Source organism: Mustelus asterias, chromosome 8, assembly GCF_964213995.1.
Source record: "Mustelus asterias chromosome 8, sMusAst1.hap1.1, whole genome shotgun sequence".
Lineage (NCBI taxonomy): Eukaryota > Metazoa > Chordata > Chondrichthyes > Carcharhiniformes > Triakidae > Mustelus > Mustelus asterias.
In genome coordinates, this window is record NC_135808.1 from 39095725 (window position 1) to 39109761 (window position 14037).

At 44.6% G+C, this 14037-nt stretch overlaps 1 protein-coding gene across 1 annotated transcript in view; it reads left to right on the plus strand.

Moving 5' to 3' along the window:
- Nucleotides 1-3590: 3590 nt before the first annotated feature.
- The window catches only part of LOC144497075 (uncharacterized), a 257791-nt gene continuing 247344 nt past the window's right edge, over nucleotides 3591-14037 (plus strand). Inside the window, exons 1-2 of the mRNA XM_078217818.1 lie at nucleotides 3591-3619; nucleotides 7363-8921. Of these exons, the coding sequence (XP_078073944.1) occupies nucleotides 7827-8921 (1095 nt within the window). The 5' untranslated portion in view covers nucleotides 3591-3619; nucleotides 7363-7826. The remainder of the gene's footprint in view (nucleotides 3620-7362; nucleotides 8922-14037) is intronic.

Sequence of the window (14037 nt, forward strand, 5' to 3'; positions counted from 1 at the left end):
AACTTCATTGCAGTGTTAATATAAGCCTATTTGTGACTGATAAATAAACTTTACTTTTGAGATTCCATGATTCTATAAATCCAATGAGTATTTCAGAAGAAACTGCTTTCCCAAGAGAATGTGAAACTTGCTCCCACAAGGAATAGTTGAGGCAAATAGGTTCGATGTACTTGATAGGAAGCCAGGTAGTAGATCTGCTGATAAGAAGTAAGTGCTGATAGGGTGAGATAAAATAGGGAGGGGAAAAGCTCATGTGATGCATAAACACTGGTAGAAAGCAGATGGGCTGAAGGGTCTGTCTCTGTGCTGATGGGATGCAATTAAAGGCTGTATTTTTTGCCAACACAATTTTAGTGTTTTATTCCATTACCACATAGAATCCCTACAGTGCAGAAGGAGGCCATTCAGCCCATTGAGCCTGCACCAACAACAATCCTACCCAGGCCCTATCCCAGTAACCCCATGTATTTACCCTGCTAGTCCCCCTGACACTAAGGGGCAATTTATCATGGCCAATCAACCTAAGCTGGACTGTGGGAGGAAACCGGAGACCTGGAGGAAATCCATGCAGACACGGGGAGAACGTGCAAACACCAGACAGACAGTCACCCAAGGCTGGAATTGAACCGGGGTCCCTGGCGCTGTGAGGCAGCACTGCTAACCAATGTGCCACCAATGATGGATTAGGCAGCAGCCAGGAACAAAGATGGTGCTGCTTAAATAATCACAGCTGTGTTTTAGACAGCATTGTTTAATTCTCAGTTGAAGGAGTTTGGCCAGAGTGCCTTTCACTGATTGAGAGGGAGTGAGTTTTCCAGGTTGGGGCCAGAGTCAGACTCGGGCCTTGGGCTGTGAGTTTGGTCTTGGAGGAAGTCAGACATTTGTTCATCAGAGGTGAGATTTTGTGGATGAGGGAAAGGGATTGTTCACCACAAGAGATTTATCATAGAAATCCGACAGTGCAGAAGGAGGCCATTTGGCCCATCGAGTCTGCACCGACAACAACCCCACTCAGGCCCTATCCCTGAAACCCCACATATTTACCTGCTAATCCCCCTAACCTATACATCCTGGACACTAAGGGGCAATTTAGCATGGCCAATCAAGCTAACCTGCACATCTTTGGACTGTGGGAGGAAACCGGACACCAGAGGAAACCCACGCAGACACGGGGAGAATGTGCAAACTCCACACAGTGACCTGAGTCGGGAATTGAACCCAGGTCCCTGGAGCTGTCAGGCAGCAGTGCAAACCACTGTGCTATCATGCTGCCCCATTCATGTTTTGAAGATTCATGTTCTGAACTGTGAAAATGCCTCTTAAACCTCAAGTTTCTAACCTGTGCCCCGGCTACAACTTCAATGTGACAAGAATTGTGGCAGAATCATTCACATATCGAGCTTTCATTGCTGCTTCTTTCAGTCTGATGTGTTGTATAGCAGCTCTCATTCTACTTAGCTTGCCTACCTCCAGCATCTATTACTCAGAATAGTATTAATATCCTGTAAAATTTTCACTGGGCAGCACGGTGGAACAGTGGTTCGTACTGCTGCTTCACAGCACCAGGGACTCAGGTTCAACTCCTGGCATAGGTCACTGTCTGCACATTCTCCCCGTGTCTGCATGGGTTTCCTCCGGGTGCTCCGGTTTCCACCCACAGTCCAAAAGATATGCTGGGTAAGTGCATTGGCAATGCTAAATTCTCCCTCAGTGTACCCGAACAGGTGCCAGAGTGTGGCGACTAGGTGATTTTCACAGTAATTTCATTGCAGTGTTAATGTAAGACTACTTGTAACACTAATAAATAAACTTTAAAAAAGATTGGTTACAATCAAATCGACATTTTCTTTGTGGCATTTTGTTTTGACTGCTTTCAACAAAAGGACAGTTTCTGGAAGCAAAGCCTCTTGCGAAATGGAATAAGTCGTTACCCTATCACCAGAGGCTTATAACTTGAGGGGCACCACTCCGCAATAAGCATAGCTGACCAGGACTCTCTCCCGCTCTTATTGCCAACCATTGGTGTGTTGGAAGAATTTTCCAGGTTGATACTCAACCTGTTTGGACGCTATATGAATGCACATTCTCTGGGCATCAAGTCTTTGGTGGGTCTCGAACCCAGAGCCTCTGACTTAGTGGTAGGGGTCCACTGCACCACAAGACCACTTCAATCGGTGCTTCATAGGATGGACCTATCATTAATGACTTTACAATGCCCCAGAGACCACTACCTGAGCTGCGTCTGACTTTCCCCTGTCTCATTTTAAAAGCAGTAAATGTCACACCCTCAAACTATTATGAACAAATTAAAATTAATATATTTATTAATATGTAACATTTTAGAGAGAAACAGAAAAACAGTGTCAGAAACTGATGGTACTAAGTAAACAATAGAGTATTTACAACAATCAGGAAGGTGGTGAATGTGCATGGTGATATCATTGACATATGTGTAGAGGGTACCGGCAGGCTGGCACAGCAGGGAGACATCATTGGATTTCTGTGCAATCGCAGACCCATATGTGTGCAGACGGGTATCAATGACCATCTTGTATTGGCAAGAGACACTGTGAGAGCATTAGGGCAGCACGGTGGCACAGTGGTTAGCACTGCTCCCTCACAGCACCAGGGATCCGGGTTCGATTCCCTGCTTGGGTCATTGTCTGTGTGGAGTTTGCACACTCTCCCTGCGTCTGCGTGGGTTTCCTCCAGGTGCTCCGGTTTCCTCTCACAGTCCAAAGATGTGCAGGTTAGGTTGAGGCTAAATGCTAAATTACCCATTTAGTGTCAGGGAGGGACGAGCTAGGGTAAATACATGGGGTTGTGGGGATGGGGCCTGGGTGGGATTGTGGTCAGTGCAGACTCGATGGGCTGAATGGCCTCCTCCTGCACTGTGGGATTCTATGATACTGAGAGAGAAAGTAGGTAGGGAGAAAGCTCATGTGGACTTAAGCAAAGTAGAAAGCAGATGGTCTGTTTCTGTGCTTTCAAAACTAGAATCAAATCAAAAAATGCTGAAATGTTCAACAGGTCAGGTAATAGTCCACCTCCTCTCTCACCAGTTGACGATTCCCTGCCGCGAACACACACACACACACAAACGTTCCTGCTGAGATCCCACGATGAAATGTCTCTTATTTTGTTTCCTCAGCATTGGGGACTTCGGAGTGAGTCTCCAACTCACTATTAGTTCCCAAGCAAGAGGAATTCCCCAAGCACAGCTTCTGCCCTGAGCACCTCCGAATCACTCATCCGAGGCTTTCCATCCCACACTGATATTGTCAGTTTGAAAGCCTCCGAGGTTGAAGAATGCTATTCCCACACTAGAAATCTCTGTCAAACATTTACCAGGGGAACTGAGACAGCAGCTGCAATAAGTGAGGTTCTATTCAGATGGGACAATGACAAGTTTAAATCCCCACCTGATCTGCTGCTCAAAGTCGCCTCCGTTTCACCGGTCAGTTTCCCAAACTTCAGGAAACTCCTGTTACTCCAGAAATATTAGGATTGGCTGTGAGAGACGTCAATCAGAGAGCCCACCCACTCTGCCCATTCTCTCCTCTTCCCCTTTCACAGCTGCTTCACTTCCTGTAGGGACTGAAAACCAAGTGAGGAGATGGTGAGTGAAGGAGCAGAATTTATAATAATTACATTGCATAATCTCCACACTAATGTTCAGGCAGTCTGACTATCCTGTGGGGAATCAGGTGTGGAAATGCCCCTTATGCTGTGTGAGAAGATCCAGCTGAGAGACCTGTTTACGCGGTGCTTTGTGCTGAGCTGTTTGATTGGAGCTGTGTGTTGGATATTGATTGTGTTTATTGGAAGCATTTCCCTTCTGATTTACAGGCTGAGTTTTATTGATGGATCATTACTGAAAATGAGAAGGTGAGGTGTAATTATCTGGGAGGGACAGTGTCTGAGGATTCTTATTGATTTCCTATTGTTGAGCTCTGTGTGTGAGCTGGTTATTATCCTGTGGTCTGTAAATGGTCAGTTCTGTCTGTGTGTTGGGATCTGGATTTTTCCTATCTTCAAATCTCTCAATGACGTCCAACACCCTCCACCCCTGAATTTTTTGAGAGGGTACAAAAGGGATTGACCCAAATGTTTCCAGTGTAAAAATGTTTTTACACAACATGTAATTAGGATTTGGAATGCACTGTCTGATAGGGCAGTGGAGGCAGATTCAATGATAACCTTCACTAGGTTCACTCGGACTCTAAAGTTTATCCAGTGCTGCTCCAGACATGTCCATCTACTGGTTTGATGATAATTATGGAATAAAGGCTGTGAGATTGTGGTGGAGTACAATCCTGCTGCTGATGATGGCTCACTGCACCTCATGGACACCCAGTTAGCAACAGGAATAGGCCATTCAACCCATTGAGCCCGCTCCGCCATTCAAGACAATCATGACTGATTAAATACCTCAAAGCCTTTTACACCCATTATTCCCATGACCCTCTACATTACTGTTAAACAGAAATCTGTTAATCTCTGCTTTAAACATACTCAATGACAGGTTCCACAGCCCTCTGGGGTAGAGAATTCCAAAGATTTGCAACCCTCGATGCAAAGAAATTTCTTCTCATCTCTGTCATAAATGGCATCCCCGTTTATTTTGAAAATGTGCACCCTGACTTCTTGACTACCCAGCCAAGGGATCTTACCTGCATATACCCTGTCTATTCCTTTCAGTATGTTGTAGATTTCAATGAGATAACACCTCTCATTCTTCGAAACTCCAGAGAGTAGAGGCCCAGTTTGCCCAATCTCACTTCATAAAGTCAGTCCTGCCACCCCCAGAACAAATCTGCTGAACCTTCATTGCACTCCCTCCACGGCAATAATATTTTTTCTGAGATAAGGTGTCCAAAACTGCATGCAGTATGGCCTAACCGAGCTCCTATCCAGTTAAAGCAAGATCTCACTGTCCCTAACTCAAATTCTCTCGCAGTAAAGGCTAACATTTCATTAGCCTTTCTAAAAGCTTGTTGCACCTACATGTTAGCCTTCAGCGAGTTGTGGACAAGGATGCCCAGCTCCAGTTTTGGGATTTGACCTTAGTTTACTTCAATAGAGGTGATTAAATAAGATGAAGTACTCATTCTTCAGTTAAGACCATAAGAAATAGGAACAGAATAGGCCTTTGAGCCTGCTTTGCCATTTAATAAGATGGCTGATCTAACACTCAGTCCACTTTCCTTCATTATCTCAGTACCCTTAATTCCGCTACTCATTAAAACCAATCAATCTCAGCCTTGAAAATTTTAATGACTCGGTCTCCACAGATTCCTGAAGCATTTGAGAGAAAACAATTCTTCCTCAAATCTAATTTGGGGTGGCATGGTAGCACAGTGGTTAGCACTGCTGCTTCACAGCTCCAGGGACCTGGGTTCGATTCCCGGCTTGGGTCACTGTCTGTGTGGAGTTTGCACATTCTCCTCGTGTCTGCGTGGGTTTCCTCCGGGTGCTCCAGTTTCCTCCCACAGTCCAAAGATGTGCGGGTTAGGTTGATTGACCGTGCTAAAATTGCCCCTTCGTGTCTTGAGATGGGTAGGTTAGAGGGGTTAGCGGGTAAATATGTAGGGATACAGGGGTAGGGCCTGGGTGGGATTGTGGTCGGTGTAGACTCGATGGGCCGAATGGCCTCTTTCTACACTGTAGGGTTTCTATGATTCTATCTTAAATGGGCAGTGCCTTATTCTGCAACTATGGCCTCTGGTCCTACTTTCTTCAATGAGTGGAAACATCCTCTCTACATTTACTCTGTTTAACTCCCAAAGAATCTTGTATGTTAAAATCATATTACATCTAATTCTTCTGAGCTCCAAGTAGTACAGACCCAACCTGTTTAAACTTTCTTTGTTAGCTTCTTAGTTTTTTTAAAACTTGTTTGACCTGAAACCATGAGACTCCATGGAGTCAATATTGAGGACTTTCCCATCTGTCAGTGAGATGGGGCATTCCCAGGGATGATGAGGGAGGAGTATGTGAATTTTCCAGATTGATATGATTCAGTGAGTATCACTGCTTCTTGACCGGTCTATGGTTCAGCTCTCCACTTGGGGACTTCTCCTCAGACCTTGGTAAGAAAGACTTTACAGATTTCACTGGGCTGAGATCACCTTAGTCTTATTCAAACACAATGTCAGGATTGTCCAGCTCTATCTGATTTTCCTCTTATTATTGGACTTTGGAGTGATTGTTTCTCATTGTTTGCTGGGTGACTTGAGGGGGCAGTTCAGATTAACCATGTTGTGTGCCACTGGAGTCACATGCAGACCAGACAGTTGAAGCAGATTCCCTTCCTTGAAGAACAATAATTTGGTTTTCATGACAACCTGAAAATTTTCATGTTTTTATTTTGATTCAAATCCACAAATTCCAACATGTATTAAATTCAGTTCCACAACATGGAGTGGTTGAGGCGAATAACATAGATGCCTTTAGAAACTAGATAAGCACCTGAGGGAGAAAGGAACAGAAGGATATGCTGATAGGGTGAGGTGAAGAGGGGTGAGAGGAGGCTCGTGTGAAGCATAAACATCAGCATGGACCAATTGGGCTGAGTAGCCTGTTTCTGCACTGTAATTCTATTCTTTTCGTGGGTGGATTTGAACTCTCAATCTCTGGATTGCTAATCCATCACCATAGCTATCCTGCTGCCATAAATTGGAGACACATTGATTGAAATGTCTTTTAATGCCTTCTTTAAAGATTTTACCTGAAGGCCTTGGCCTTTCCCAGAAGCCTGGGTTTGGATTTGATAGTTTTGCCCGGTGCTGGGTCTGATAGCTGAATTTGGGATGTGCAGTCTGAATGAGTGCAGTGTATCTAATTTCCCAGGATAAATCAGAACCCTTCAGTCACCTACACTGAAGCAATATTTTCTGAAACTTCTAGCACTCTCTGCCCAATGTATTTTCTTCAAATAATTTTAGAAAACAAATTTTAAAAACTCCATTGAATTAACATTTCTCCTGAGTTTTTTTATATTAAACACATACTCTCAAAGTAAAACTGGTCTTTGTCTGCATGACTTGAGCTCAGAGTGAATTGATAGCCCGACTACCCGACTGTCTTTTCTGTTGCCCTCATGATGCCTGGGAAGATGATGTTCTGGGAAGAGGAAAGAAAGTAGCCACGTTACCTGGTCCTGGTCACTATCCAGTGTCACTGCTGGAAACAGAGTGTGGGTGACAGTCAAGTGAGGAAAAAGAAAAGACTTGCATATGATTCCCACATAGGGGAATAGCAGACTGGCAATCACTGGAACAGTCTCTAACTGAGGAGTCAGTCCCTTCACCAAAGGAGAGGTAGTTGGAGGAAATCATGTTTCCTTTTCCTGTTTTACAGAAGGATTACACCAATACACCAGAGAATAGAGAGGATAGACATCACAGATAGATCCTGACCATCGCCCACAGAACAACTGCACAACTGTGGGAAGACATCCAGTTCCTTCACAGCATTGCTCAACACAGAGAAGGTTGGACAGTGAAACCGTCATCTGGAAATCTGTCAAATCAGAGGAGCTTTGGCATATCATCAGATCTGAAATTGTTCCGTAGTGTGGAACCTTCCATCAGAACCAACGTTTCCAAAGGTTGGACTGTTGATGATCGGTCAGGATGAGGCTCGAAAGAAATGAGTGGTTTCCAGGTGAGAGTTTCAATCATTCATCAACCCTCATGATCTGTTGAATCATTCCTCCAGATGAGAGTCTGTTCAATTGTGAGGTGTGTGAAGAAAGTTCCACAGGCTCATATAATCTCTTAACTTACAAACATCTGTTGTACAACTGTTAACATAAGGACAACATGGGAGAGAAACCATTCATCACACAGTCATCGATGGTCCTGAATCACCTTTATGTTCACACTGCGGAGAAACTGTTCAAGTATGAGGTGTGTTCCAAGGGCTGTCCCCAATCTTCAGGCCTAACGCATCAGCAGCCCATTCACACAGGAAAGAAAGCATTCACATGCAAGATTTGTGGTAAAAGTTTTGTGAAGTCTTCAAACCTTCTGATGCACCAGAGAATTCACACAGGAGAGAAACCGTTCACATGTGAAGTCTGTAACAAATCATTCTCACGGTCATCAAGCCTCCGCACACACCAACGCATTCACACTGGGGAAAAGCCATTTACGTGCAAGGTGTGTAACAAATCGTTCTCCCATTCATCGTACCTTCGTGTCCACCAGCGTTTTCATACTGGGGAGAAACCGTTCACGTGTGAAGTGTGTGACAAATCATTCTCCGATTCATCGACACTCCGTGCACACCGACGCATTCACACAGGGGAGAAACCGTTCACGTGCAAGGTGTGTGACAAATCATTCTCATGGTCATCTGCCCTCCGTGAACACAAACGCATTCACACAGGGGAGAAGGCATTCACTTGCAAGGTTTGTGATAAAGCTTTTGTAAAGTCTTCGACCCTCCAGAGACACCAGAGGATTCACACAGGGGAGAAACCATTCAGGTGCGAGGAGTGTGAGATGGCTTTCGCCAACTCTTCAGATCTCCTGACGCACCAGAGGATCCACACAGGGGAGAAACCCTTCAAGTGTGAAGTTTGCAATAAAGCTTTTGTGACATCTTCAACATTCCTGATTCACCAGAGGGTCCACACAGGGGAGAAACCCTTCAAGTGTATGGTTTGTGATAAAGCTTTTATGATGTATACCAGTCTCCGGAGACACCAGATGGTTCACACTGGGGAGAAACCCTTCAGGTGTGAGGTTTGTGATAAAGGTTTTGTGACGTCTTGGACCCTCCTGAGACACCAGAGAATTCACACAAAGGAGAAGCCATTCACGTGCGAAGTGTGTGATAAATCGTTCTCAATCTCATCGAATCTCCGTGTACATCAACGTATTCACACAGGAGAGAAACCATTCACATGTGAGGTGTGTGACAAATCGTTCTTACAGTTATCGACCCTTCGTAAACACCAACATATTCACATTGGAGAAACCCTTCAGGTGTGATATTTGTGATAAAGCTTTTCTGATGTTTTTGGACCTCCTGGGACACCATAGGATTCACATGTGGAGAAACTCTTCAGGTGTGCTTTCGCCCACTCCACTGATCTCCTGAAGCACTAGCAGATCCACAGAGGTGAGAAGCCATTCAGGTGCAATGTCTGTCACAAGTCTTTCACACAGTTAGTGTATCTCCTACTCCAGCAGCACGCTTGCACAGGGGAGAAAACCTATCAGTGTGAGTTCTCTAATACAATCTTGACACAATTGTTGACGTCCTGGAACATCAGTCAACCCACATGGGAGACAAACCCTTCCAGTGTGATGTGTGTCAGGATTGTTCCACCTACTCCCTCTCGCCAAACACAGACATCTCCACATGGACTTGCAGTCGGCTCATCTGCTTCCCTTAGACAGAGAGTTGTTGGTGTTGTTTACCCTCCAGTGCTCACACAGGAAAGCTGTCCTTCCAAAGCAATGTCTGTCTCCAACTTCTCCCACCATCAGTCCAATCGTTTCAAGAAGGTCAATTTAGCCTTTGACCAGATCACCAAACATCACCAAAAGAAGACATCAATATGTATCGAAGCTCCTGTATAATCTCAGCATCCTCTCAGTGCAGCGTCAGGTACAAGTCACTCACTGACTCTCACTCTGACCAAGAAGGCAATCCGATACTCAGTAGTTAGAAAGACTTCAGCTTCTGATCTAGCAGCACAGCACTCATTCCCTGGAGTCTCAGCCTCAGTTCTCAGGAGTGGGCATGGGTTAGTGATGTGAATTATAGACAGATCCTCTTCAGGTGATAGGTATTTGTACTCTCTTGTCTGGAGGACTACTATCCTGAGTATGGTGAGGGAGTGGGGATGAATCCCTACAGACCTGAGTTCCATCAGCGCATCATACCTCGATGTAATAATGGTGTGATATGTTCGCTTTACACTCTTCCAAGATTAATTTCCTGTTCTGGAAAATATATTGAGTCATTTTCAAATGCCTTGTTATTTTGGTTGATTCAAAGATTGGTGAAAGTTAAATATTGTGTTGTTGTTTGTCTGTTGTTTTACCAATCTCCTGTATAGATTTGTAACTCACAATAAATTGATTTTTTTAAGCTTCACCCAAACTACCTGATTTGTCAGTATTCACTGAAACACTCAGGAGCCTACAGTAAGAGTCTTGTACACAATATATTGGTCAATGTCACTGTGGTTTGGGATACTTTCTCCATCATTGGGTTTAGAAGTTCCAGTTCACTGGAAGCAGAACGTTCCTTTAAGAAAGAAAAACTTGCATTTTTATATCGACTTCCATGAACTCCATGTATTGAAAAGTACTTTACAGCCAATGAAATGCTTTTTAAAATGTGGTCACTGTTGCGAAATTGTGCACAGCAAGCACCAATGAACAGCAATGTGACAGTGACCAGATAATCTGTTTTGTAACGTTGATTGTGGGATCTATGTTGACCAGGACATCAATGATAACTCCCATGCTCTTCTACAACGTAGCGTTATGGGATCTTTTATATTCACCTGAAAAGACTGACAGGGACTTGGTTTAACTCATCTGAAAAATGGTACCTCTGACATTGCAGCACTCCCTCGTACTGCACTGGAATATCAGCCTCATTTGATTTGATTTTTATTGTCGCGTGACAATATACAGTGAAAAGTATTGTTTCTTGCGTGTTATACAGACAAAGCATACCGTTCATAGAGAAGGAAATGAGAGAGAATGTAGTGTTACAGTCATAGCTAGGGTGTAGAGAAAGATCAACTTAATGCAAGGTATGTCCATTCCAATGTCTGATGGCAGCAGGGAAGAAGCTGTTCTTGAGTCAGTTGGTACGTGACCTCAGACTTCTGTATCTCTTTCCCGATGGAAGAAGGTGGAAGAGAGAGTGTCCGGGGTGGAAGGGTCCTTAATTATGCTGCTGCTTTGCCGAGGCAGTGGGAAGTGTAAAAAGAGTCAATGGATGGGAGGCTGGTTTGCGTGATGGATTGGACTACATTCACAACCTTTTGTAGTTTCTTGCAGTCTTGGGCAGAGCACAAGCCATACCAAGCTATGATACAACCAGAAAGAATGCTTTCTATGGTGCATCTGTAAAAGTTGGTGAGAGTCGTAGCTGACATGCCAAATTTCCTTAGTCTTCTGAGAAAGTAGAGGCATTCCCTTTGTGCTCAAGATTGAGGAGTGAGACTTGTTCCCACAACTTTCTGATTCACAGACGAGAGTGTTAACTAAACTGCTGCTGACAATACCTTACAATATTTCTGTTGTATTAGATTCAGTTTCTAAGAGGTTATGTCCCAAGGCTGTGCACAGAATGCTTTCTCCCTGTAAACTGGCAGCCTGAAAGTTTGATTTGATTTAAAGTGGTAACTAGTTGGAGCTGTGGGTGTCAGTGTTGTCTTGTGCCTGGGTTCCTGTTTTTTGTTTCATTTTGTGAATGCAAATTCCTGAAGCCAAATGATAGGCTCCCCATTTGCTGAATTTAAGGTGATTCGTCTGTAGAGGGGATACACCTCGGGAATATGCAGCATTGTTTGTGATTTTCCACAAGTGCATAGGGGTTTGTACTGAAGCCCCAGCCATGGAGGTTGTCTGCACTGGGGCCTTGGCCTGTCCTGAACACTTATTTACCAAGGAGCACTCTCACCGGGGTAGTTCAAAGCCATTCGACAGATGGGATTACTCACAAGGAATTTGTTTGTGACTTCCTGTGTTTCCCATTCCTTGATCTAAAGGATGTCCGCTTGAAAATCTTGCTCAGGAAGGTGCTCCACATAGGCACTGAGATGAAAGGTGGGCGGTTGGTGAGTTGAACAGGCCATCATGGAGTGGATAAATGGAGGATTTCAAGCAGCTTGTGGGTTATGGTCAGTCAGGGATATGTGGGGGAGTGATGTTTGTGAGGACAGGAAGCTGGGAGAGGAGCTGAGCGGAGGGTTCCAGCATTCCAGCACTTTGTTGTGTTCAATTGAGTCTCAGCAAGATGTGTGCATGTGAGATGTCCTTTGCCAGACAGTGCACAGTACTCTGCTGCAGAGTCTGATAGGGCTAGTGCTGAGATCCAGCAGCTCCCCACATAGATCCACCAAGCATGGTCAGTAGATTGTTCCTGGTTTTGATCTTTGCTGCTGTTTTCTTCAAATTTTGAAAAATTATTTGTTCATTCGTAGGCTATAGGCATTGCTGGTGAGACCTGCATTTATTGCCCATCCCTAATTGCCCTAGAGATGGTGGTGATTAGCCACCTTGTTGACCCACTGCAGTCTGTGATGTGGGTACATTTAGAGTGCTGATAGGGAGGGAGTTTCAGGATTTTGACCCAGTGGCAGTGAAGGAATGGCGATATATTTCCAAGTCAAGATGGTGAGTGACTTGGAGGGGAACTTGTAGGTGGTGATGTTTCCATGTATCTGCAGCCCTGATTTGAGGCTTTTCAAATTACACTCAGGGTTTTTGGGTGTTCGTACACCAACAGTCAATCATATTCATGACTCCGGTCCACATGCTGTGGCCAGCAATTATTTCAGCAAACTACAGGCCTACAGGTAATAGTTTATTTCAATTGTGCCACAAACACAGAAATTGTTAAATAATTTAAGATGGTCATAACTAAGTTATTATATCAATATTGTATGGAGCTTCTGCTTTGATTCTTCATTTATGATAGTTTGAACTGGTGAACTTTCTATCCCTCTCGAGGGGTAGAGGAAGAGGAGGAAAGAGGATTAGTGATCAGAGGTGATAGATGGGAAGGAGACAGATTGAGAATGAAATGGAGAGATGGTTAGAGGTGAGAGGGAGATAGGAAGCGAGTAAATGTCTTCATGAAGTTGACTCAGCAGCAGCAGAGGTCACTGGGGTTTAATGGAATAGCTGCTTCCCCTAAGTGATGGGGGCGATTGATAACACTCACAGTGCATTGAAGGTCACCCGAGGTGACATACAGAGTCCCTGAACAGAAAACAATTCCCCTCCTTCATGTGTGTAATGACTATCTGAGAATATGCCATGTGAACCTCACCCACACTGGATCATTCCACAATGCTTTCATTGTCAGGAATGTAGACATCATACCCATATTCAGGGAAAGGTGAGGGACTTGATGGTCAGATGATTAGGGACAATTCCTTCCGTGGATGATGTCACCATTTCATCAACCACACACTGAGGAGGAGGTTTTGTTTATTGATCCCTGTGTTTCTCTGAGGGAATCTTTCAGAGCAGTCTCTCCTCTCTCGCCCAGGTGTCCCTTTCTCATGTACCCGTTTCTCTTTTGTCCTGCTCTGCTCTGCTGTGTCCCATCCTCCAGTACCCCTGTCCCTCCTGGGAGCCTGTCCCTTCTCTGCTCTTCTCCCCACTCTGTCTCTCTTTCCTGTGCGTCGGCTGATTCCACCACTGAACATCACCACTGCCTTGGATGCTGTGGGTCTTCCTCCTCTGATCTGCTGTCAAACACGTCGAGACTACACATCCCACACTGATGTTGTCAGTTTAAAAGCCTCCAAAGATGAAGAATGCTATTCCCACACTAGAAATCTCTGTCAAAACATTTACCAGGGGAACTGAGACAGCAGCTGCAATAAGTGAGGTTTTATTCAGATGGGACAATGACAAGTTTAAATCCCCACCTGATCTGCTGCTCAAAGTCACCTCCGTTTCACCGGTCAGTTTCCCAAGCTTCAGGAAACTCATATTACTCCAGAAATATTAGGATTGGCTGTGAGAGACGTCAATCAGAGAGCCCACCCACTCTGCCCATTCCCTCCTCTTCCTCTTTCACAGCTGCTTCACTTCCTGTAGGGACTGAAAACCAAGTGAGGAGATGGTGAGTGAAGGAGCAGAATTTATAATAATTACATTGCATAATCTCCACACTAATGTTCAGGCAGTCTGACTATCCTGTGGGGAATCAGGTGTGGAAATGCCCCTTATGCTGTGTGAGAAGATCCAGCTGAGAGACCTGTTTACTCGGTGCTTTGTGCTGAGCTGTTTGATTGGAGCTGTGTGTTGGATATTGAGTGTG